This window comes from Lepidochelys olivacea (genome assembly GCF_965140295.1).
Source record: "Lepidochelys olivacea isolate rLepOli2 genome assembly, chromosome: 1".
NCBI lineage: Eukaryota > Metazoa > Chordata > Testudines > Cheloniidae > Lepidochelys > Lepidochelys olivacea.
Window position 1 is genome coordinate 208,765,455 of NC_140411.1, and position 26,149 is coordinate 208,791,603.

Here is a 26,149-nt window from a genome sequence, read left to right on the forward strand (position 1 = left end):
ACTTGGGTTAGCGGGGCTCATGGTGTGTAGACAGCACTTTGAAGTTGCAGCTCAGGCTGGAGCTTGGCCTCTGAAGCCCACCCCCACCCCACCCCTAGGCATCAGAGGCTGAGCCAAAACTTCAAAGCATTTTCTACACAGCTTTATGTTGACTTAGGGTAGGAGGTTTGCTCCCATTCCCACTGCATAGCCATACCCTACCAGTCTTCTCTCTGAGATTTATGAAAAGTTCTTCCACTGCACTATCAACACACACCCTTTCAGGAAAAGCCTCAGAAAACAGCAGAGTCCCATGTTGTGCATAGAGTGGGTCAGAAAATAAGGAGCTTGTTTCCCAGAAAAATTTGACTTTTTGACAAAAAATTGTTGCTGAAAACCTACATATTTTGGCCTAACGTTGAAATATTTTAGTTCAAAATGTTGCCACTATGCCTCATGGGAATTGTAGTTTAGATGTGTTATTCTTCCATTTTCCTTTATGACCTGAGCTTCCTGGCTTAACTACATTTCCCATGATGTATCAGTTTCATTCTTGCTGAAGGGAAGGGTGCATCATAGTTCTTAAATGGGGTGCATCATGGGAGATGTAGTCTGACCTGAATGACAGCATAAGGTACCTGAACTAAAATTCTCATGAGGGGCTGTAGCACTTTTATGAATCAAAATATTTCAGTTTTCAGTCAGTCTTTTCTTTTGTTTGTTTTTTCCTATACATGGTATTAATGTTTTGGGGTAATTTTACTAAAAAAGTGATCAGTTAGACCCTAAAGTCTTTCTCAGGCAGTAGTCTTTCTCCTGTCTAGCAGCAATCTCTGCATGTGACAGGCTGGACAGGAGGAAAGGGGAGATTCTCCTTGCCCTTGTAATGCAATACTGGGAGGTGAAGCTTTGTTAGATTTCTAGAATCTTACCAGATGTCCACCGAACATGCTGAGAAGTGATTTTTCAATAATATATCATTTATATTTTCAAAATGTATCAAAAAGACTCTTTCTCATGAAGGGCCAGGCACATGTCAAGTTTGGAGTATATTTCTTCAGCCATTGTTGAGCAAAAAAAAATCTTATGTTTTAAAAAAAGATTTTTGAAAAGAGATTTTTTTTCCACTTACCTTTAACTCAGAAATGGCTGAGGGGTTTTCTGCAAGCTTTCCACAAAAATTGGCAAAGAAGCTAAGCATATAAGAACTTAGCCCTAAAGGAGGATTTTTCAGAAAGTTGTAATACAGTGAAAATGGTGCAGTAAAATACCATATATGTGATAAAATGAGCCTTTAGGCCCAGCCTTGAGTATGCTGCAGTTCATAGCTGTATTGCCCCAGGGAGAAAGTTGGTAATTAGTTGTGATTCAGAGTCACAACTCTTTCTCAGCTTGTCCCTTGCTCCAGTCGGGAAGTAACTTACTCAAGCCCTGAAATAAAGTGTCGTTTACTTGCCCCTATGTTACTGCTCAGCTAACCAGCACTTTGGAAGGAGGGCAAAGCCAAGTGCCCCACCCCCAACTATTTGCCAAGAGTACAGAGTGTAGTAGTATGTGCAGAGCCCTTGCTCACCCTTCTGCACTTGAACCACGCTGCAGGGAATGTTAACACGGCCACGTAAGGTGGAAAAGAACTCCTTGCGTTGCTGTATTAGGCTGGTTCACAGTCTGCCCCATACGATATATGTAACACCATCTTTGTGTATGTATTTTATTGTACATATATAAACTTAATTATAAAGGAGGAGATTTTCAAAGGCACAAATGGGAGTTAGGCATCCATTCCCATTGACTGTCAATGGTACTAAGGCACATATGGTACAAATTTCAAAAGTGTCGGAGTGATTTAGAAGCCCAAGTTCCATTTTTAAAAGTGAGTTCGGCACTTAGGGGCTTAGGCCCCAGTGAAAGTCAATGGTACCAAGTCACTCAGGCACTTTTGAAAATGTTACCCTTAACAGCCCGTTGTGCTTTGAAAATTTCCCTATGTTAGCAAATAAACTTTGATGGATGTTGTATCATTGTGGGTTGGGTTAAACCTCTTCGTTATGGCTTGGGCATAATCACCACCTTGCATTCAGGATGAATATAAAGTTGTCATGGAATGCTAAACTATATTATACTGTTCAGCCACTAGATGGTGGTGTGTGTAACATACCTTACTTAAGCTAACATTAGCAAGACCTGGCAGAGCACTAAAGGATCATACAGTGAACGCATCTGGTGTGTATATCTCTGAGAAGTAACATCTGTAATAAGTCTATATCTGATACAGAACCCTGACCTGCTAGTAGCAGCCCTGCAACCTCCCATCGAGAAGAAGCTGCTGCTCCTGATAGATCAGGATGGTGGCTGACCTATTGGTCTGCAGTTAAAGCCATTGAGAATAACAAAACAGAAAAAGCCAAAGAGAAGCATGGGAGAAGAAAGAAGGTTGTGGACATCTGCGAATCCCTCATCTGTTTACATTTTCACAAGAAGACACTGAAACAAATTGACTCTTATACATCAGCTAGAATGGGGACTCCAGCAACAACAATATGATATAGTATCAGAAGGAAACTAGTGCCAGAGGAGAATGAACAGAAAAAACAAAGCAACAAAAGTTGCAAACAGAAGGAATAAAGCAACAAAGATTGCAGGATTTCATCAACATGCACTCTTCAATTCCCCAGAGAACTTTAGTTTTGACGAAATGAGCATTGACAAGTTTTTAAAGTGCTTGTACACAAATGCTAGAAGTCTAAATAATAAGATGGGTGAACTAGAGTGCCTCGTGTTAAAGGAGGATATTGATATAACAGGCATCATAGAAACCTGGTGGAGTGAGGACAATCAATGGGACACAATCATTCTGGGATACAAAATAAATTGGAAGGACAGAACAGGTCATGTGGCGGGGTGGGAGGAAGTGGCACTATATGTGAAAGAAAATGTAGAATCAAATGAAATAAAAATCTTAAATGAATGTACATGTTCCATAGAATCTCTATGGATAGTAATTCCATGCTCTAATAAGGATATAATAGTAGGGATCTATTATCGACCACCTGACCTGGACAGTGATAGTGACGATGAAATGCTAAGGGAGATTAGAGAGGCTATCAAAATAAAAACTCAATAATAGTGGGGTATTTCAATTATCCCCATATTGACTGGGTACATGTCACCTCAGGATGAAATGCAGAGACAAAATTTCTGATACTTTAAATGACTACGTCTTGGAGCAGCTGGTACAGGAACCCACAAGGGCAGAGGCAACTCTCGATCTAGTCCTGAGTGGAGCGCAAGATCTGGTCCAAGAGGTAACTCTAACAGGACCGCTTGGAAATAGTGACCACAGTATAATAACATTTAACATTCCTGTGGTGGGAAGAACACCTCAACAGCCCAACACTGTGGCATTTAATTTCAGAAAGGGGAACTATGCAAAAATGAGGAGGTTAGTTAATCAGAAATTTAAAGGTACAGTGACTAGAGTGAAATCCCTGCAAGCTGCATGAACGCTTTTCAAAGACACCATAATAGAGGCTCAACTTAAATGTATACCCCAAATTTAAAAAAACAGTAAAAGAACTAAAAAAGAGCCACCGTGGCTTAACAACCGTGTAAAAGAAGCAGTGAGAGATAAAAAGGCATCTTTTAAAAAGTGGGAGTCAAATCCTAGTGAGGTAAATAGAAAGGAGCGTAAACACTGCCAAATTAAATGTAAAAATGTAATAAGAAAAGCCAAAAAAGGAGTTTGAAGAACATGTTTATGGGTTTAAAGGTAGAGGAGGCCTGGGATTATTTTAAATTAAAGCTGCAGAAGCTATCGGAAGCCTGCATCCCAAGAAAGGGGAAAAAATTCATAGGCAGGAGTTGTAGACCAAGCTGGATGAGCAAGCATCTTAGAGAGGTAATTAAGAAAAAGCAGAAAGCATATAGGGAGTGGAAGAAGGGAGGGATCAGTAAGGAAAGCTACCTTATTGAGGTCAGAATATGTAGGGATAAAGTGAGACAGGCTAAAAGTCAAGTAGAGTTGGACCTTGCAAAGGGAATTAAAACCAATAGTAAAAGGTTCTATAGTCATATAAATAGGAAGAAAACAAAGAAAGAAGAAGTGGGACCGCTAAAAACTGAGGATGGAGTGGAGGTCAAGGATAATCTAGGCATGGCCCAATATCTAAACAAATACTTTGCCTCAGTCTTTAATAAGACTAAAGAGGATCTTAGGGATAATGGTAGCATGATAAATGGGAATGAGGATATGGAGGTAGACATCACCATATCTGAGGTAGAAGCGAAACTCAAACAGCTTAATGGGGCTAAATCGGGGGGCCCAGATAATCTTCATCCAAGAATATTAAAAGAATTGGCACAAGAAATTGCAAGCCCATTAGCAAGAATTTTTAATGAATCTGTAAATTCAGGGGTTGTACCATATGATTGGAGAATTGCTAACATAGTTCCTATTTTTAAGAAAGGGAAAAAAAGTGATCCAAGTAATTATAGGCCTGTTAGTTTGACATCTGTAGTATGCAAGGTCTTGGAAAAAATTTTGAAGGAGAAGGTAGTTAAGGACATTGAAGTCAATGGTAAATGGGACAAAATACAACATGGTTTTACAAAAGGTAGATCGTGCCAAACCAACCTGATTTCCTTCTTTGAGAGAGTAACAGATTTTTTAGATAAAGGAAACGCAGTGGATCTAATTTATTTAGATTTTAGTAAGGCGTTTGATACTGTGCCACATGGGGAATTATTAGTTAAATTGGATAAGATGGGCATCAATAGGAAAATTGAAAGGTGGATAGGGAATTGGTTAAAGGGGAGACTACAACGGGTTCTACTGAAAGGTGAACTGTCAAGTTGGAGGGAGGTTACCAGTGGAGTTCCTCAAGGATCAGTTTTGGGACCAATCTTATTTAATCTTTTTATTACTGACCTGGGCACAAAAAGTGGGAGTGTGCTAATAAAGTTTGCAGATGATACAAAGCTGGGAGGTATTGCTAATTTAGAGAAGGACAGGGATACCCTACAGGAGGATCTGGATGACCTTGTAAACTGGAGTAATAGGAATAGGATGAAATTTAATAGTGAGAAGTGTAAGGTCATGCATTTAGGGATTAATAACAAGAATTTTAGTTATAAGCTAGGGACGCATCAACTAGAAGTAACGGAGGAGGAAAAGGACCTTGGAGTATTGGTTGATCATAGGTTGACTATGAGCTGCCAATGTGATATGGCTGTGAAAAAAGCTAATGTCGTCTTGGGATGCATCAGGAGAGGTATTTCCAGTAGGGATAAGGAGGTTTTAGTACCGTTATATAAGGCACTGGTGAGACCTCACCTGGAATACTGTGTGCAGTTCTGGTCTCCCATGTTTAAGAAGGATGAATTCAAACTGGAACAGGTACAGAGAAGGGCTACTAGGATGATCCGAGGAATGGAAAATTTGTCTTATGAAAGGAGACTCAGGGAGCTTGGCTTGTTTAGCCTAACTAAAAGAAGGTTGAGGGGAGATATGATTGCTCTCTATAAATATATCAGAGGGATAAATACCAGAGAGGGAGAGGAATTATTTAAACTCAATACCAATGTGGACACAAGAACAAATGGATATAAACTGGCCACTAGGAAATTTAGATTAGAAATTAGACGAAGGTTTCTAACCATCAGAGGAGTGAAGTTTTGGAATAGCCTTCCGAGGGAAGTAGTGGGGGCAGAAGATCTATCTTGCTTTAAGATTAAACTCGATAAGTTTATGGAGGAGATGGTATGATGGGATAACATGGTTTTGGTAATTAAATATTCATGGTAAATAGGCCCAATGGCCTGTGATGGGTTTTTAGATGGGGTAAGATCCAAGTTACCCGGGAAAGAATTTTCTGTAGTATCTGGCTGATGAATCTTGCCCATATGCTCAGGGTTTAGCTGATCGCCATATTTGGGGTCGGGAAGGAATTTTCCTCCAGGGCAGATTGGAAGGCCCTGGAGGTTTTTCGCCTTCCTCTGTAGCATGGGGCACGGGTCACTTGCTGGAGGATTCTCTGCTCCTTGAGGTCTTCAAACTACAATTTGGGGACTTCAATAGCACAGATATAGGTGTGAGGTCTTTTTTAGGTGTGGTGGGTGAAATTCTGTGGCCTGCGTTGTGCGGGAGGTCGGACTAGATGATCATAATGGTCCCTTCTGACCTAAATATCTATGAATCTATGAAAAAAAAACCTAGCCAAAAACTCAAAAGGTAATAACAAAATGTTTTTTAAGTACATCAGAAGCAGGAAGCTTGCTAAACAACCAGTGGGCCCCCTGGACGATTGACATACAAAAGGAGCACTTAAAGACGATAAAGTCATTGCAGAGAAACTAAATGAATTCTTTGCTTCAGTCTTCACGGCTGAGGATATTAGGGAGACTCCCAAACCTGAGCCGTCTTTTGTAAGTGACAAATCTGAGGAATTGTCACAGATTGAAGTGTCGCTAGAGGTGGTTTTGGAATTAATTGAGAAGCTTAACAGTAACAAGTCACCGGGACCAGATCGCATTTACCCAAGAGTTCTGAAAGAACTCAAATGTGAAATTGCAGAACTATTAACTATGGTTTGTAACCTGTCCTTTAAATCAGCTCCTGTACCCAATGACTGGAAGATAGCTAATGTAACACCAATATTTAAGAAGGGCTTTAGAGGTGATCCTGACAATTACAGACCAGTAAGTCTAATGTCAGTACCGGGCAAATTAGTTGAAACAATAGTAAAGAATAAAATGGTCAGACACCTAGAAGAACATAAATTGTTGCGCAAAAGTCAACATGGTTTCTGTAAAGGGAGATCATGTCTTACTAATCTATTAGAGTTCTTTGAGGGGCTCAACAGACATGTGGACAAGGGGGATCCAGTGGACATAGTGTACTTAGATTTCCAGAAAGCCTTTGACAAGATCCCTCACCAAAGGCTCTTATGTAAATTAAGTTGTCATGGGATAAGAGGGAAGATCCTTTCATAGATTGAGAACTGGTTAAAAGACTGGGAACAAAGGGTAGGAATAAACGGTAAATTTTCAGAATGGAGAGGGGTAACTAGTGGTGTTCCCCAAGGGTCAGTCCTAGGACCAATGCTATTCAACTTATTCATAAATGATCTGGAAAAAGGGGTAAACAGTGAGGTGGCAAAGTTTGCAGATGATACTAAACTGCTCAAGATAGTTAAGACCAAAGCAGACTGTGAAGAACTTCAAAAAGATCTCACAAAACTAAGTGAGTGGGCAACAAAATGGCAAATGAAATTTCATGTGGATAAATGTAAAGTAATGCACATTGGAAAAAATAACCCCAACTATACATACAATATGATGGCGGCTAATTTAGCTACAACTAATCAGGAGAAAGATCTTGGAGTCATCGTGGATCGTTCTCTGAAGACATCCACGCAGTGTGCAGCGGCAGTCAAAAAAGCAATCAGGATGTTAGGAATCATTAAAAAAGGGATAGAGAATAAGACGGAGAATATCTTATTGCCCTTATATAAACCCATGGTACACCCACATCTTGAATACTGTCTACAGATGTGGTCCCCTCATCTCAAAAATGATATACTGGCATTTGAAAAGGTTCAGAAAAGGGCAACTAAAATGATCAGGGGTTTGGAATGGGTCCCATATGAAGAGAGATTAAAGAGGCTAGGACTTTTCAGGTTGGAAAAGAGGAGACTAAGGAGGGATATGATAGAGGTGTATAAAATCATGAGTGGTGTGGAGAAAGTGAATAAGGAAAAGTTATTTACTTGTTCCCATAATATAAGAAGTAGGGGCCACCAAATGAAATTAATGGGTAGCAGGTTTAAAACAAATAAAAGGAAGTTCTTCTTCACTCAGCGCACAGTCAACCTCAGAAGGGACTTACAATCACTTTAAACCCCTCCCAGAGGTAACATCTCCTGACACAGTTCTGACGGTATTCTGAACAGCATGGGCCAGTTCATCACAGAAACAACTTACTAAGACAAAAGCTATGCATTCACAGTGCATGGGATCACAATGTAGCAGCTATGATGGCCCTATTGATAAAGAGGGAAGAACTCAATAAAGGATTTGATGCTACTGGACTTTTGAAAGACTTTTTTGAAAGACTTTTTGATCCAGTACAAAACAACTTAAGAGACAAAGCTGAACCATACAGTGTACAAACTCCCCCAGCAGAGAAACCTCGAAAGAGACTAGCTGCAGATTTATGTGAATTCAGAGGACATCATTATCTGGTCATGGTGGACTATTTTTCCAGGTATATAGAAATAATGAACTTGAAAGACATAACGTGCCACAGTGGTATCAAGAAACTGAAGTGCACTTTGGCTCATTTCAATATTCCAGAATAACTAGTGACAGACAATGAACCACAATTCACTGCAGTAAAATTAAAGTAGTTCTGAATGAAATATGATTTTGATCGTATTACTAGCAGCCCACATGACCCACAAGAAAATGGAGAGGCTGAGAGAGCTGTGCAGACAGCCAAAAAAATCCTACAGCAGGAGGATCCATTCGTTGCTTTTCTGAGTTACTGATCAAAACCAATTGCAGCTACTAGCTATAGTCCAACACTACTCTGATGGGAAGACAACTCAGAACTACTGTTCTGACTTTGAAAAGGAATCTATCTCCCAAGTGGCCAGACATGTAAAAAGTAGCCAAATCCGATAAAAAGAATAAAAGAACTGCTGGATCTAGAACTTGATTACCATGTTCGCATCTAATTGGATGAAGACAAAGGATGGACACTCAGCACTCAAATCATATGTGAGTGAGACTGAGAGTGAAGAGTTCAACAGAAAACCATCAACATACACAGTTTGTTCATCTGAAAGGACAATTAACAGAGCAAACTCTTCAGAGGGTGGATGCATAACAAGAAGAAGACTCAGAGATTCCAAACCAACCACAGCCGGTCATTGCAACAAATGGAAAGCCAGATGACCAAGTTGTTACATGTTCAAGTAGAAAACCAGTATGATTCAGAAACACTTAACAGACTGACATGTACTTAACTTCAAAGGTAGTGTGGTAGTGTATATTTTGTAAATGATAGGAATGTAGAACTTAAAGGGGGACATGTAATGGAATGCTAAATTGTACTACACTAGGTGGCAGTGTGTGTAAAACATCTTATTTAAAGCTAACCTTTGCCATACCTGGCACAACATTAAAGGATCATACAGTGAACACATCTGGTATGTGTATCTCTGAGAAGTAAGCTATGTAGTCAGTTTATATCTGATGCAGAAGCCTGACTTGTGACGAGTAGTCCTGCAGCCTCTTATATACAAAAATAATATGGCAGATGTGGCTGAAATAAGAGCAGTCTCCAAAATCAAAACACAGGTACATGTCTCTGGCCAAAACAAAGTTTAATACATGGCTGCCCAAAATGTTGAATGAACTGGGCAGAGGGGGTCACTGGGTATTGTCTGACAGAGAGAGAGAGAGACATGAACAAGCACAGTGTGTGACCCTGAGAGAAGCTTAGCTGGAAGGCTTTTGGGTCTGGTGCTGGCTGAAGAGATTTGGGGCTAAAAGCAAAAAAACCTATCTCCTTTTGTTTGGTTCCTCCTGCATTTGAGAAAACAGGATTTTGTTCATTCCTTGTAAATAAACAAGATTGCATAAAAGAAAATAGCTGACTACATAATCAATTTCTCCTTTTACCTTGAACAACTGACAACACCCTAAATTTGGCAAATTGCGTGGGTCAAAAGGGGTAAGAGTAAGGTTTGATGGCTATGCCTGTTTACTATTTCTTAAGCACAAAGTGTGTACATTCTCTGTGCAAGTACGATTTAATTGCTGGTATAAAACCATGCAATTTAGCTTTGTGGGATCCCAAAATACTTAGCATATGCTGGACTTGTGAACCAATGTGCCAGTGCTGTAATGCAGCCTCTTTTAGGGGATTTATGTAGAAACACAGCAGCCCTTTTGTTTCCATCGGTGGACCTGATACCACTTTCAGTAACGGGGGGAAAGGTTTGTGTTCTTTTCAGGAACATGTATGTTGGGGTGCGGGGTTGTTATCCTTTCAGCAGGGAATAAGCTTAAGCGACTAGAAGTTGTTTCTCATAGGTACTGTAGCAATATAAGTTGAAGCTGTGTCTTAGAAGTGAAAGGCTTTGGGCCTGGGCACTGCTCAACACCCAAGCTTCCACTAAAGCCAATGGACTTTACCAGTGCTCAGCTGGGGTCTGCCTCTTAATCCTAGAACTGGGCAAAATTTTTCAGATTATTATTTTATTTTTTTTTGCCAAAAAATGCATATTCAGATTGACCGAAACATTTTTCAAATTTGTGTTGAATTTACTGAATTGTTTTGGTCAAAAAAAAAGCGGGGAGGGGGAATTCAAGAAAAGTCTAAATGTTTTGTTTTGACATTTTCAAAACAAAATGTTTTGATTTTTCAATTTGAAATGGCTCTTCGTTTTGAATTTTGCTTCAATTTTATTAAAAAAAAAAGATTTTAAAAAACAGAACTTGAAAATGAAACAAACATTTTGTTTAGGATCAAACCACACATTTCATTCAACCCAAAACAATTTTTTTTCCAATTTTTTGGTTCAGATATCAAATTGAAAAATGTGTTATTTGCACAACTCTTCTTAGTCCTGCTTCTTAAATACATGCTTTGCTTTCTGTACGTGTATTTAAGGTTTTCTGGTTACAAAGTTTTAGTTGAAATAATCTTAATACAGTTTAAGGTTTTGTCTGGTGATTCATCACAAACATTTATGTGAGCACCAGGATCTTCAAAGATACAAAGTATTCTGCCTTTAGGCACCGGTTAGTTCTCCTGTATTTTCATATCTCAAACCAACAGGTATATTGAGAGTGCAGAATTGCTAAATCACTGAAGCAATTTTCAAAATTTAGCCTTGCTCATGACCCATATCACTATTTCTCATTTGCTTAGGAATAGGTGCTATCTGGTCCTGCACAGGTGTACAAGGGGAAGAAAGTTTCATGGAGTCTTTCCTTGCTCCTGTGGTGCCCCTGAGCAGAGACCAGGTACAACTGTGATTCTTGCATCCCTAATATGCACAGACTATAAGAGTCTAGCTCTAAGGACAGCACTGGTCTCCCCAGAAGTCTGAGCTGGGCTCCATGGCCTCTTTCCACCTCATAAAAGGCCAGCAGAGCTGTACTGGTACTGGAGGAACAGATGATACAACCTGCAAATGAGTAACAGGCCTGAGTTTCCTAGGATTCACAGAGGCAGTGGCCTGGTTCACCATTTGTCCTGAACCTTGTGTAGTCATTAACACCAGGGCCAAGTGAATGCAAAATGAATGTAAAACAATTCCATATCAGAATGGCAATGTTTTACACCCACTTAATCTGGTGTAAATGACTACACAGGGTGCAGAGCAATGGTAAATTGAGCCCTCCTCATCCCCAACTTACAATATAGACAGTGGCTTAAAGCTGTAGTCCTATTTTTGGATGCTGCATTAAAAGCATCAGTGTCTTAAAAGAATTTTTCACAAAGCATAAAATACATTTCATACTTGGGGAATCAACAGGCCTGAGGCTCTTTGTCTTGCACCAGTGTTAATCTGAAGTAACTCCATTGAAGACAATGCAGTTATACTGGAGTAAAACTAATATGGGTAGAGAATGAGACCCTAAAATTGCACCTCACTCCAAATCTGAGCCTGACGGTGGAGACATTTCAGGAAAATATAGTTGCTAGCTTTTTTCTCCATAATCCACACTGATATAAAAGATTTTGCAAATAGAATAGAATGTGGTTAGTTTCATTTCATACCTTTTAGATTGTAATGTCTTTGGGACGGGGTCCATGAGCAGCATAATGGTGTCCCAATCCTGACTGGGGCTTCTGGACATTACCAATCTATATAACACTATAAATATAAAACACGAACATATAAAAATGCTGTAAATATTAAATTATTATTTCATAGCTAAGATATTCAAAGCATTTCACAACATAATGAGTCAAAAGCAATGATTCTGAAGACAGAGTAACCATTGTGTTATCACACAGCCTTGGAGCTGGTCAGGTCACCAGAATTATCTCCTATTTTTTCCGCTGAAAGTGCCATGGGATCTCTAATTTCTACCAAGACAATTACAAAAGAGACACCAGTTTAATATCTCATAGAGAAGATAGCACCAACAATGCAGCATTCAGCGCAGCATCTCCACAGTTTTCACTGCAACATCAGTGTTGAGTAAGTGCCCAAGTCTACGTGTGTGACTGAAACTCATGACTTTTGCTCTTCTGGTCCAGAAAAGAGAGTGCTAACAATGACCGCTGTACAAATATCTATTATTGGAAATATGAAACATAAAGTTTAGCATTACTCTCTATTATTTTGTTAAGTTGAACCTTCATATCATGTTATACTATGTCATGATTGAAAAACAGTAGCAGCTAAGACACCTTGTAACTAGAGGTGAGGTATAGGTTTGTTTAATGTTAAACAATAATTTTAGATATGTTGTAATATTTTGCAGTAACTCTACAGATGTTGTACAAGTTAAAAACCTCAAAAGTGTTTGAAAAACAGAAGCTAGGGGAAGGAAAACCAACAGCTGAGATTGTAGAAGAAGATCCTTTTGCCATTCAGATGATGTACTGGTGCCCTGAAAGCCGAATTTTCTGTGTGGCAGGAGTCTCTGCATATGTTATTGTGTACAGATTCAGCAAACACGAAGTGAATACTGAAATAGTGGTAAGTTGTTTAGAATTTTACTCACATATGATGTTGAAAAGAGTAAGTAATACAAGCCATCATTTTCAAATTTGAGTGCCTTGTGTGAGGCTGCTCAATCCATAGTTACGTACCTGAATAAAACTTTTATTAAGTTGCCTAAGAATAAATTTAGGAGCATTCATGTTTAAATGTTGTGGGTGAAATCTTAGGCCCACTGATGCCAATTGAAAACTCACATTGATTTTAATAGGGCCAGGAGTCCAACCTTTTGCAATAGGAATAAAATATAGTAATAAGTCAAGACTTAGGCTGTTTCCAAGACACCAGGATGGGTCTCTGTGTTAGTTGCTTGCTCCAGAAATACTTGGTGCAGTACCATATGTGTTTTTGTCATCCAAAGTACATTTTTGGCACCCAAGAACAGACCAAATATTCTCAGTAAGTAATTTTACATTAATATACAAGGGAGGTTATCTGTGCTGCTTTGATACTAAACATTAATTTATTTCATTGCATGATAATATCACTCTCTTTTAACTCAAGAGTTTGAAGGCTTTATTTTAATTTATCTTCATAGTGCTTGTAATACAAAGGAATCTAACATTTTCCAGTCTTTGACAAAGTAAAAGTGTTGTTTTTTTCTGGTTTAATATATTTTAATCAACTAATGCTGACTTTGTTTCTGCAAAAAAGTGGACACTACAGGAAGTGGCGGATGATTTATATCTAAATAGTCAACATTATTGTCACGAATATTGGGCTAACTGCCCCTCTGACCTTTCCTGGTCCCTTCGAGTGCATCTCCCTCAGGTTTCAGGCCGTAAGCTTTCACCTCTGTGAATCATTCAGACTGGGCTTGGGGCTGCAGTCTCCAGATTCTACCCATGATTATCTCAGCAGATCTAACTTAGACTCAGAGCCTGGAGTTCTGTTCCCTCTGATAGCAATGACCAGTGGTTAATACAGTGACCAAACAGCCTTCCTAAACCAACCCATTATTTAGTTAGAACCACAGCATTATAGAGAAAACAAATCTTAAAACAATAATCCAGCCTCTATGCATGCCTGTATCTCCCTAAGTCTTATAATTCCTTGGATCTGGGGAAGGTCCAGCTTCTTCAGACTCCTTCCGCAGAGTGTCCCTCTGTTTCAACCTGTTCACTGGACAGCTCCTAACAATTGATTCTCCTTCTTCCCCTGAGAGGGTTTTTTAATGTTCAGGATTTCCAGGCTCTCATCCTGACAAAACTGCTGTGCCAATTTGGTCTGGATCCTGGGAGTGTGCCATTGTCCTGTAATTACCCACCCCTGTGTTTGTTGGGAGGTTTGCTTATTTCTAGTTATTGTGTCACTTTCATGTTTGATGTTCCCATAGCCCCCTATTAAGCTAGATCAATACATTTTTCATGCAGGAAAGTCATACCACTCAAAACACAATAAAATTATTTCACTGACCACGTCACATGCAGTATTCATAACATTATTATATCTCAGTATTCTTAGATGATTATGTACACTTTCTGTTTTTCAGCTAAATTGTCACAAGGAATGAATGGCATTTTGCTGAGTGTAATAATCTGTGCACATTCAATATTCCGTATCTCAAATTTTGTCTCTGATTTAGAACTGTTTACATGAATAATTCTTTTGTGAAAGGCTGTTTCACCATAGTCTCTTATACAGATGGCACATCCAGTCAGGTCTGCTGAATTTTGGGCACCGCCATCTCCACCAAAGCCTCTCCTCTGCCTTCCTCCATCAGTTGTATCTTCCTCTGGCTCAGACACACAGCTCTTCCCTCCAGATCAGTAGTTTCTCTGTAGAAAGAATAGGTTTCCAGGTGGTGGTATAGGCATATCCTAAGGCTCTTTCTTCCATTTTTCCACCTGACACTATTCCTTCCTGTTCATGCTGACCCTCCCCTTATGGGTACACAGAGGATGTCCAGCTGACATGGGATCCAAGATCACTTCTAAGTGGCTCCACAGCAAGCTTCTGAGGAAGGGGGCCTGTGAAATTCTCCACCCTACCAGTAGCATCAGTCCTTCCCTGGTATGGCTTCTTGATCAAACTTTTGAGGAGATCTGCAGGGTACAGTGTGCCTTTCTTTGGAAATACAGAGAAAGGTCATTGAATTAGGTGATGAGAATCTCCAGTAAACCCGCAGCAGGAGATGCTTTTGCAAGATACCCAAAAACAAATTGGCAAGACATACACCATTCTGCAACCTCTGGATCTTCCACTCAGGATGTGGACCAAAGCCAAACGAAGGTATCACAGAATACTGTGGAATTAAGAGCCTTAGGATTAGCTCAGTTTCACCTTTTATCCAGAAGTGAAAGATATCCCTACCTAACTCAGATGGACAGTTCAGTACCTGTTGCTTATTTAAACAGGAAGAGACAAAAAGCAAGAGTTTCAGCAGAAAAGCTGCACTTCCGAGGTAGTGGAAAAGGAGGACATACTCTCTTAGGGTATTTCATCTAGCAAGAGGATTTAACAGCCATGCAGACTGGCTTAGTCAGCAGCAACTATTTCCAGGAGATTGGGCTGTTCTCAACCACGTATCTTACTCATCAGTCTCTAAAGGTGGAAGCTGCCCATGGATTTCTTTGCCAGAACTACAAACAAAAAGATTGCAAGATTCTGCAGCAGATAGAGAAGAACTGAATGAAACCTGGAGAGTGGCCACTTTCTCTCATTATTAGAGGAACTTTGGTGTATGCTTTTGCTCCCTTCCTTCTGTTTCCATAGATCTTTGAACTTAAAGGTTGACCTTCAAAGAGACCTATACAAAGGCCTCATCTGCATAGTTCTTCATCTTTTAAGGAGGTGAGATCTAGCCATCCTCCTGCTGCTACCAACATGGTTTTTGTTAGAAGTGTTGCCCTGGACAGCCTGGGGGTGGAGGGGGTTGCTGTAATAGAGGGGAAAGAGTTGGAAGTGTCTGATGTACCAGAAAGATCTCCACCATCCTTACCTTCCCCAGATGAATCCAGGGGTTTCTCTTAGCCTTCTGTCCCAAAGCAAAAAGACTGTTCTATCTCTAGTTCCTCAAAAGATTTATTACTATTGCCCCTTTTCTTCCTTAATGGCTAGTCAAAGTTTGGGGCCCTGGAGATGTTCCAGTTGGAGGTAGAGATTGGTGATGGAATCTGGTATTTTCTTTGATGCAATCTTGTTTATTTACAAGGAACGCACAAGGTCCTGCTTCTCTAACGCAGGAGCAGCTAGAAACAAAAGAAAGGTTTCTTAGCTTACAGCCCCAAGCCTCTTTAGCCAACACAGGACCCAAAAATTTTCTCTCTAGCTTTTTCCACTGTGCTCATAGGCTGCTGTTGCCTTTCTTGTTTTTTGTCTCTGTCTCTCTGTTTCTGTTCCCTTTTCTTCTTTCCCTCACAGACATACACATGTGCACGTGCACACATGTACACACACACACACACACACACACTTTACCCAAAACTATACTCAGCAAAAGCCGCTCCACCCACACAGTCTAAAACTTCAGGTGGATTCACATAACCCTTTTGTTTTAGATGAGAATTTGTGATTAACTTATCCTTACAGTTGTACTAATTTGTAGTGTACGTTCACACCCATCAACCTTATTGAGGTGTTTTTTTTCACTCAGCCCATAACAAAGTTTCACCCAGCTCACAGTACTTTTACTGTCATCCAACTCCGTATTATCTAGTAGTAGCAAAAGCCAATGAAAAATGTCACCAAGCTGTAGCCTCTAGGTCTTTATCTGTAGGTATGGATGACAAATAAATGGGTCTGTTAGGGTAAGGTATATTCCTCAGCCACACCGCAGCAGAGAATCACCAACTGTCAAGTAGTGTTGATGAAGTATCACTTCCTTATGTGGTTACTGGACTGAGGTGATTCTTCCTTTTGGATCAGCTCTCGAATGATGTGAACATGCCCTGCAGTGATCAGCATATGATATCTCTGACAGTACTGCCAAGTCTGTAATGACATCAGTTATCATGCACTGATCTTCCTGGTTCAAGAATTTGAATTTACAACAGGATGTTTTGAGCATGGTAGCGGGGTCTTCCTTTAAGACTCCTGATTTGTTAGGAAAAGATAGATGACATCTTGAAGAAGGGGCGACTCTCAGATTTGATGTCTATATAGCTTCATTTAGGAGGAAATCCGTTCCCTTCAGGTTCCAGAGGTAAAACTCTTCCTGACCTCCAGCAGGCCAGAAGGCTACCCTGAGGCACTCATCTCTCATACTTAGATCCAAGTATTTTGCCAGCCGTCTATCCTGCCTCACTGGCAAGCTTGGCTGCAGCACTGAGTTCCAGACAGCAAGTCTGATAAAATGATCAAAACCCTCCAGGCAGTCTGTGTTGTGGGTTTGTACCCTTCCCCTTTCTCCATATCTTTCAGGATTCTCTTATGAGACACTGGTAAGGGACACACATGGGGCTATAGAAGAGGTCCCTTGCCAATACAAGAGGTTCTTCATTTATTTCTTGGTACCCAAACAGGGAGTCTGCATCCCTAGTGGATCCAAGGTGATTACACAAATACATCATGAAGCCAAAATTCCATATGGTGACATGGGCTCATATTAGCTTACCTTCACATCTTGACACGCTTCTCACTGGAGATATCTTTGATTTTGTGAGGGAGAAGATCTCTGCATTAACTTTGTGTACCCTGGGATCTTTCTATGATACCACTACTTTTCCCAAATGTCAGGGCTTCAGGGTCCACTCATACTTAGAAGATTAGCTGATCAGAGCTCAGCCACCTCGGGGGGTGCCCTTGGATCCAAAGAAATTGTGCTGCTGACCTGCTGTTTGACCTTTTAGCAGGTCACTTCATCTTTTTTGTACCTCTGTTTTCCCCTCTCAGCCTTTGATTGGTCTCATAAGATTAGACCTCAGGGCAGGGACTGTCTCTTACTATTTATCTGTACAGTACCTAGTGCAGTGGGACCCCAATCTCAATAGGGATCTCTGGGCACTACTGTAATACAAATAATAAATAATATCATGTGAGACCATCTCCATTAAGGGAACTGGACCATAGACCAACAAAGCTAATGGGGACCCTATTGCAAGCCGTATTGAACTGTGTTACCTACCATCTGTCTCTGAGGATAATAATCATCTTAGCTGTAACTTCAGCCAGAGAGTTAGTAGATCAGGACCTGATGGTTCAGCCCTCTTACGCTATGTTCCATAAGGATACTTTGGTCCTGCATCCTCACCCCAATTTCCTATCTAAAGAGGACCCTAGTTTCCATCTCAACCAGGCCATAAGCCTACCTGTATTTTTCTTCAATTCTCATTCACATCCAGAGGACACCAACCTTCACAATATAGATGTAAAGAGGGCACTTAGTTATTATCTAAATAGGATCAGACTTATCCACAAGCTCCACAGACATTTTGTGTCACGTGGGGATAAGACCAGAAAGCAGACCATCCCAACACAAATAGATCATAGACTCAGGGACCCTATGGTCAAAAGGGACCTTGTGATCATCTAGTCTGATGACCTCCTGCACATTGAGGCCACAAAACCTCACCCGCCCACTCCTGTAATAGGCCCATAACCTCTGGCTGAGTTACTGAAGTTCTCAAATCATGGTTTAAAGACTTCAAGTTACAGAGTCACCATTTACACTCATTTAAACTTGCAAGTGACCCATGCCCCCATGCTGCAGAAGAAGGCAAAAAACCCCAGGGTCTCTGCCAATTTGACTTGGGGGAAAATTCCTTCCTGACCCCAAATATGGTGATCAGTTAGACCCTGAGTATGTGGGCAAGACCCACGAGGCACATACCTGGGAAAGAATTCTCTGTAGTAACTCAGAGCCCTCCCCATCTAGTGTCCCATCTCAGTATTGTTACAGATCAAATCAGATCAATATTTGACTGCTAGAATCTGGCAGATGTCCTTTGGACATTCAGCTAAATCTAACACATCTTCCATACATGCTTTCACAAGTCTCCATGACTGAAATATGAAAGGCATATTGGAGCTCTATAAACATCTGTATGCAGCATAATTTACATTCTAGATCTGGGTCTTTAACTGTAGATCTGATGTCCAATTCAGCAGAACAGTCCTGCAGTCACTAGTTAGTTAGTATTTCTCAGAACCACCTCCTTGAGGGTCATTGCTGCTTCTTAATTTCTTCAGAATAGGGATCCATTTGGACAGTTCACAAAGGAGAAAAATCAATAACTTCCCTTGGTAACTGTGGTTCTCCACGATGGTTGCCCATATGGATTCACACTTCCTGCCAATATTCCCCTTGCCCATGAAGTCTTGGGTTAAGGTTTCCTGAATTAGGGAGAAGAAATGCAGGATGATTATGCCCACATCCTGAGAACCTAAAGTGAGTGGGGAAGGATGGAGCAGTCCACTGGACAGTACTTGCTAGAAGCTTCTGAGCTCATGTGCCAGGAATGTGGTTTTCCAATGAGCAAGAACCTTATGTTATCTCATTGTGATTGCCTGACTCTTGTCTGTGGAGAAGGGAAGATCACCCATCAATGCCATCAGCATGTCAGTTCTGTGCTGTGTGCTAGATTTCCCTCTTCATAGGAAGTGTTGGGAATTGCTATTTATAGGGGCCCAATTTGCCAATTTGACTTGAGGTGCCCTCAGTTTCTTTCACCAGCCAGAAAGCGCCTGAGTCACAGTCACTGGTGGAAGCATACAACTGGGTATTTCTCTGCCAGCTTGGGGACAGATGCATTGTTTTCAGATGCTGGTATTGAGATGTTAATGAGTAACCATCTCTAATAGCAAAAAGCAATGATAACTGTGCTTTTATGGTTAGAAACAAAATTAGTGTTATCTATTTAAAAGCAATGACGTCTAAGTAGCTCATTTTAATAAATTGTAACTTAGATTTTTATTTACTTCAGTCATTAGAGGTGCGACTTCAGTATGACGTAGAAGATATCATTACTCCTGAACCAGAAATAATTCCTCCGTTTCCTGATGCCTCATCCCAACTTCCTTCCTTAAGGAGCCTTTCAGGCAGTACCAACACTGTGGCATGTGAAGGAATGATGAAGGACAGTATCCCATGTCTTAGGTAAACTAATGCACTTATTTAAAATGTATTCTACTCATTCAGATAAACCATATTTAACATAATGAATTGGAAAAGAAGGATAAACAATATGTCAATATAATCCACAGATGATACTAAACTGGAATCTGTGGCAAACAACAGTGAGATAAATAATATAAAGGGTTTAAAATGGCTAGAAATAGAAATATTTAATATAAAATATTAAATGAGACAAAGACAATTTAATACATCAGGGGACAATAATCTTAAATAAAGATTAGGAAGACACTGAATGAGCAATTATGCCAAAGAAGATTTTGTGTTGAGAGGCCTATAAATTAGATCTGGACTTTTAAACTGATATGAGAGCTACACACACACACAAAAAGTCCAAAATTTTGAACTGAAAACAAGCAAGCATCTCAGCATGCATCAGCCTTTAGTTTACAGGGGAAAGTATTGTCTTTTGTGTTGACAAAGTGATCTCCATAAAACAGTCATGTCCACAACTGCCAGTATATACACTACAATCAGTATGCCAGTATGGAGCTACGATCTTCCTTTGAGGAAAAACTTGTATGTATTTATAGAAAAAAACTATGTATTTATAAAACAATAATAAAAAGCATGTTGAGATAATGACATGAGATAGACATAGTGTTACTGGCCTAATATAGGGGGGAGCAAACTAGTGGAATGTGGTGTAGATGAAATTAGTATTAGGTGGATGTACAAGTGGTTGAAAAATCATACTCAAAGAGTAGTTATGGATGATTTGCTGTCAAATTGGGAGGACATATCTAGTGGGGGCCTGCAGGGGTCTGTCCTGGGTCTGGTACTATTCAATATTTTCATTAATGACTTGGATAATGGAGTGGAAAGTATGCTGATAAAATCTTTGGATGACACCAAGCTGAGAGAAGTTGCAAGCACTTTGGAGGACAGGAGTAGAATTCAAAAGGACTTTGACAAATTGCAGAATTGGTCAGAAATCAACAAGATGAACTTCAAGAAAAGTGCAAAGTACTACGCTTAGGAAGGAAAAATCAAATGCACAGCTATAAAATGACTAGATGGTAGTACAGCTGAGAAGGATCTGGACGTTGTAGTGAATCACAAATTGAATATGAGCCAACAATGTGATGTAGTTGCAAAAAAAGCTAATATAATTCTGGGGTGTATTAACAGGAGTGTCATATATAAAATCCAGGAAGTAATAGTCCCACTCTACTCTGCACTGGTGAAGCTTCAGCTGGAGTACTGTGTGAAGTTCTGTGCACCACACTTTAGGAAAGATGTGAACTAATTGGAGAGAGTCCACAGGAAAGCAACAAAAATGATAAAAGGTTTAGAAAACCTGATTTATGAGGAAAGGTTAAAAAAGCTCAGTGTGTTTAGTTTTAAGAAAACAAGAGTGGTGGGGGACCTGGTAACAGACTTCAAATATGTTAAGGACTGTTATCAAAAGGATGGTGATCAATTGTTCTCCATGACCATGGAAGGTAGGACAAGAAGTATGGGCTTAATCTGTAGGAAGGAAGATTTAGATTAGATATTAGGAAAAACTTTCTGTTTATAAGGATGGTTAAGTACTGGAATAGGCTTTCAATGGAAGTTGTGGAATTTCTATCAGAGGATTTTAAAAACAAGTTAGACAAACACCTCTCAGAGATGGTCTAGATACACTTGATTCCGCCTCAGCCCAGGGAGCTGGACTAGACGACCTCTCAAGCCCCTTCCAGCCCCACATTTCTATTATTCTATTAACTGTGTGTAAAGAAGTATTATGAGTTTTAAGAAATGAAAAAAGTTGTTGTCTCTTATTTACATCACAACTGAGTGGAGTAGATTAATATGTTCTAACTAATCCCTAATGAGTTCTGGTTTTGAATGACTTCACGATAAAGTATTCCTTACAATGTTTTATAAATTGTAATTTAACAGCAGTTATAGTGCATTGCAGAGATCAATGTTTATTTTTATTTTAGTGCATTCATAATTACTTTAAATATTATTAAATATGTCTCATTTTGTTTCAAAATCAGTTTAAATAAACAGTGACTGACAGCTCTGTTTTTTGGGCTCCTGAAAGTGACGTTTTAGAACATAGACGCATTGTCTAATTAGCATAAGAAAAGTTATGTTGTTTATACATATGTGGCCCTATTCACTTTGGCACCCAATTCATCAGTCCATCCTTATTCAACAAAGCAGATGAACTTTAAGAATGTGCTTAATCTCACTGAAGTCAGTGGGAGACGCAATGGAAAAAGGAAAAAAACCAAAACAACCCAGGGAGATATCCTGGCCCCATAGAAGTCAGAGAGTTTTGCCATTAACTTCAGTGGGGCTAGGATTTTACTCTGAGGTATTCTGTTGTTTTTTTGTTTTCCATGGTTTGAATTTCTTTATCACTATGAAGCATTTCCATGAACGTAATGTATATTTCGAAAGATTTTTTGATAGTAGAAACATTAGGCTCTTATTTCAAAATGTGAATGGAAAAAAATTATGTATTCGAAAAAATCAGAGAAGTGATGAGAATATTGAATATTGAGGTTCTTTTGAAGGCTGTTAGAACACAATAACATTTCCAGAACTGCCTCAGTGGAGTCTTTGCTTATTTGAGAGAGCAATATCATCACTGTCATCAAAAAGTAGCTGTAATAATAACAAGACTCTGTTTCCAGACTTCCAGTGTCTCTTTAACGTCCATTTGTCTTTGTCAACATCCTGGAAACATGCTGGGGGATGAGGGGGCTCCAGCTCACTCGGCCCCTGTCCCCAGCAGATGGGGCGGCAGCGGGAAGGCCCTGCAGCTGGGGACAGGGACCGAGCGAGCTGGAGCACCCCTTCCCCCCAGCATGCTCAGCCCCTGTCCCCGGCAGCTGAGCCTAGGCAGGGAGCGGGGTGCTGCTGCCTCCCAGCCGGGCTCTCTTAGGCAGAAGCGGCTCCGTCCCACTCCCCACTCAGCTGCCAGGGAGAGCGGCCGAATGTGCTGGGGGGAGGCACAGGGAGAGAAGGAAACACCCCATCTCCCCATGCAGGTAATGTGGAGCACGGAAAGTGCTGAGGCCCCAGGCTGGGTGGGTTGCTGGCCAGAGGAGAAACGTGGAACAGTCACGTGTCCTGCCGTTTAGCTTGTGCCCCCCCAGTATGGGGAGGCACCAATCATCTATGCATTCCAGCATGTTTGGGCTCCACCTGTTAGGGATTCCACTCTGTTCTGGGCTCAACATATTAGGGATCAGTCACACTGGCTAAATAATAAACAATTCCCCCTACACATTATAGATAGGTGTGTAAGGAGGTGCTTATCCTGTTCTCTAATGAGATTTGGTGATCTGTAGCAGACATCTAGTACTACCCCATCTTGTGCTTTATCTGTTAGGACATTGATCCATAAGAATTCAAGATAATTTTCTTCGAAGTTATCAGTGACTCAGAAACAGGTAATGCCATTTTTAATGTAAAGTGCCACTCCCCCTCCCTTTTTGCTCACTTGATCATAGAATCATAGAATATCAGGGTTGGAAGGGACCTCAGGAGGTCATCTATTCCAACCCCCTTCTCAAAGCAGGACCAATCCCCAATTTTTGCCCCAGATCCCTAAATGGCTCCCTCAAAAGTTGAACTCACAACCCAGGGTTTAGCATGCCAATGCTCAAACCACTGAGCTATCCCTCCACCCCTGGATAAGCAGTGGAACATGAGCTCCCAGTGTGATGCTGTGGTGAAAAGAGCTAATGCAATCCTGAGAGGCATAAACAGAGTAATCTTGAGTAGGAGTAAAGAAGTTTTTTCCCTTCTGTATTCAAGAAGGATGTTGATAGATTGAAGAGGGTTCAGAGATGAGCCATAAGAATGATTAAAAAGTTAGAAAACATGCCTCATAGTGACAGATGCAGGGACTTCAGTCTATTTATCTGAACAAGGGAAGTTTAGGGAGTGACTTGATTAGTCTTCAAATATCTATCTGAGGAAAAAATATTTAATAATGGGCTGTTCAGCCTATCAGGGAAAGGCATAACACAACGGTATAATCCACACAAAGGTATAATCCAATGGCTAGAGCGTGAAGCTAGACAAATTCAGATTGGAAATAAGGCACACATTTTTAGTGGTGAGAGTAATTAACCACTGGAGTAATTTACCAAAGATCGTGGTGAATTCTCCATCACTGACAATTTTTAAATCAAGATTACGTGTTTTTCTAAAAAAGATACTCTGGGAATTATTTTGGAGAAGACTTATGGTGTGTGCTATACAAGAGGTCAGACTAGATGATCATAATGGTCCCCGCTGGCCTTAGAATCTAAGTTAGAGGTCCAATATAAACAAATTAAAAAGGCCCAACCCATAATTATTTTTATCAATGAGCCATCATTACTTAAAACTGCTGTACTGTTGATCTTGAAGGTAATAAACAATACAAAGCTATACAATTTAGCCTATAATGAGCTAAGGTTATTATGCTATTTGGGTCCCACTTTTGAGTTTTGCTGAAAAGGAAAACTTGCCTACCAGAAACCACTTTATTCACCCCCAGAGAAGATATAATTTTTCATAGATATGAAACAATAAACAATAAGAAAAGTATAGATCCTTAAAAACAATGCCCCACATGCATCCCTGGTGTAACTACATTGAAGTCAGTAGATATACAACATGGATTAAATTGACCCATAATTTGTATAATGTATATGCCCCATAAGAACTGAGTAGTATTATAAAAATGAGACAGAACCTATCAGATCCTCATTTTGATATGATTTGTATTTTCACTGTTAACAGTACATAATTATTTTCAATAAAATAACATTCATTGCAATCTGATAAGTAACCACTATGGTAAAGAAATTCAGTTACAAAGAAAAATATACATTTCTTGTTAAAGAGTAAATACTGAAGTGAGGAACATATACAGCAACTTTAATGAGCTCATGAGAGTTAAAAACTATGATTAATAAAGTGTGGTTTATACCACTGGAATTTTAAATAATTTTAAGAGCATGTCTGGTATTTTAAACTGCAGCATTTAAGAGAAATTGGACATTGTCTTCAATACAGTATTTGAAGATGATAAATACATTCTACCAGTCAGCAAAGAAAGGTACTGAAAAGAGAAAGCAGCCATACAGTAGGTGAAGAATAATCTTTTCGCAACATCTTTGGTACACCTCTGGGACCTACTTTGCAGACAATTGCACCTTCCATAACAACACATGAAGAGAGACTGCTAACTGCACCAAACTCTGTATAGGAAGCGTGTATAAAAAGCACTGTATAGCTTGAAAGCTTGTCTCCTTCACCAGCATAAATTGGTCCAATAAAAGATATTACCTCAGCCACCTTGTCTTTCTTATAAGAATCCATTCAGTCTTCAAGGCTAGATTAGCTACTGGGTGATTGTACTCAAAGGAAGGAGAGTTAACAAAACAGGTTAGTTGGATTGAAGGAGAGATGGAGTCTTTGCCTGATTCATGAGTTTTAGGTATCCAGATACCACGGAGATGAGCACTACATAAAAATGCGGCTAGATAGATAAGAAGGGGACATTAAAAGTTGAATCAACACTTTATGGGGCCTTTTAAAGCATAGTCACTCTTGAATTTCTCAGATTTTATCAATCACCACTGAATAGAATTCCCCATAATAATATTTAGTCTAAGCACTTATCTAGTTAGGAATGGGTTACAGCAGGATCTACAGATCTGGGTCCATGGACGCAGAACTGTTCATCCCAGGAGCTGAGTGTGTGATATTCAGGAGGAGGTACAGGAATTAACGATAGGCATAACAGAGAGCAAGCAGTGCCACGAACAATTTTACAGGGTGGGTTCTTTATCGTTGGATTGGAACTAGAGCTTGGTTGGAAAAACTTTGACACAACCATTTCATTTTCCATCGGAAAATGCAGTTTCACTGAAATAGAAATTATTCACAAAGTGATTGTTGATTTAGCAGAAATTTTGTTTTGGGAAAAATGGGAAAACAATTTCCAATAATGTTGAGGTGTCCCATTTCAACACTTGGAATGAAACATTTCAATTTTTTCTTTTGAAATGACTTTTTGTTTCTAAATTATTTTATTTTGCACTATATATTATAAAATTTTAAAAAGTTGAATTTGTAATGAAACAAAACAATGTTGTTGAAATGAAACATTTCAATTGACCCAAAACAAACAAACAAACAAAAATTTGAATTTTCTTTTGTGGAGAATTTTGACATTTTCAGGTTTCATTCCTAATCTGAAACCTCATTGAAACCTTCCAAGAAATGGAATTTTCATTCTCTACACAGCTCTAATTGGAATATATAGTCTTAATATACAACTATATTAAAAGTATTGTGGGAATTCCTTTTCAGTGCTGATTCAGTCCTATAAGGGAAGTTGGCTTCACTA

General features: G+C 39.7%; 1 protein-coding gene across 4 annotated transcripts in view; it reads left to right on the top strand.

Moving 5' to 3' along the window:
- The window catches only part of STXBP5L (syntaxin binding protein 5L), a 444,549-nt gene that overhangs the window by 315,083 nt on the left and 103,317 nt on the right, over nucleotides 1–26,149 (top strand). For all 4 annotated transcript variants that reach the window (XM_084624313.1, XM_084624314.1, XM_084624315.1 and 1 more), the window contains exons 15-16: nucleotides 12,487–12,704; nucleotides 19,589–19,761. In XM_084624313.1, the coding sequence (XP_084480439.1) occupies nucleotides 12,487–12,704; nucleotides 19,589–19,761 (391 nt within the window). The remainder of the gene's footprint in view (nucleotides 1–12,486; nucleotides 12,705–19,588; nucleotides 19,762–26,149) is intronic.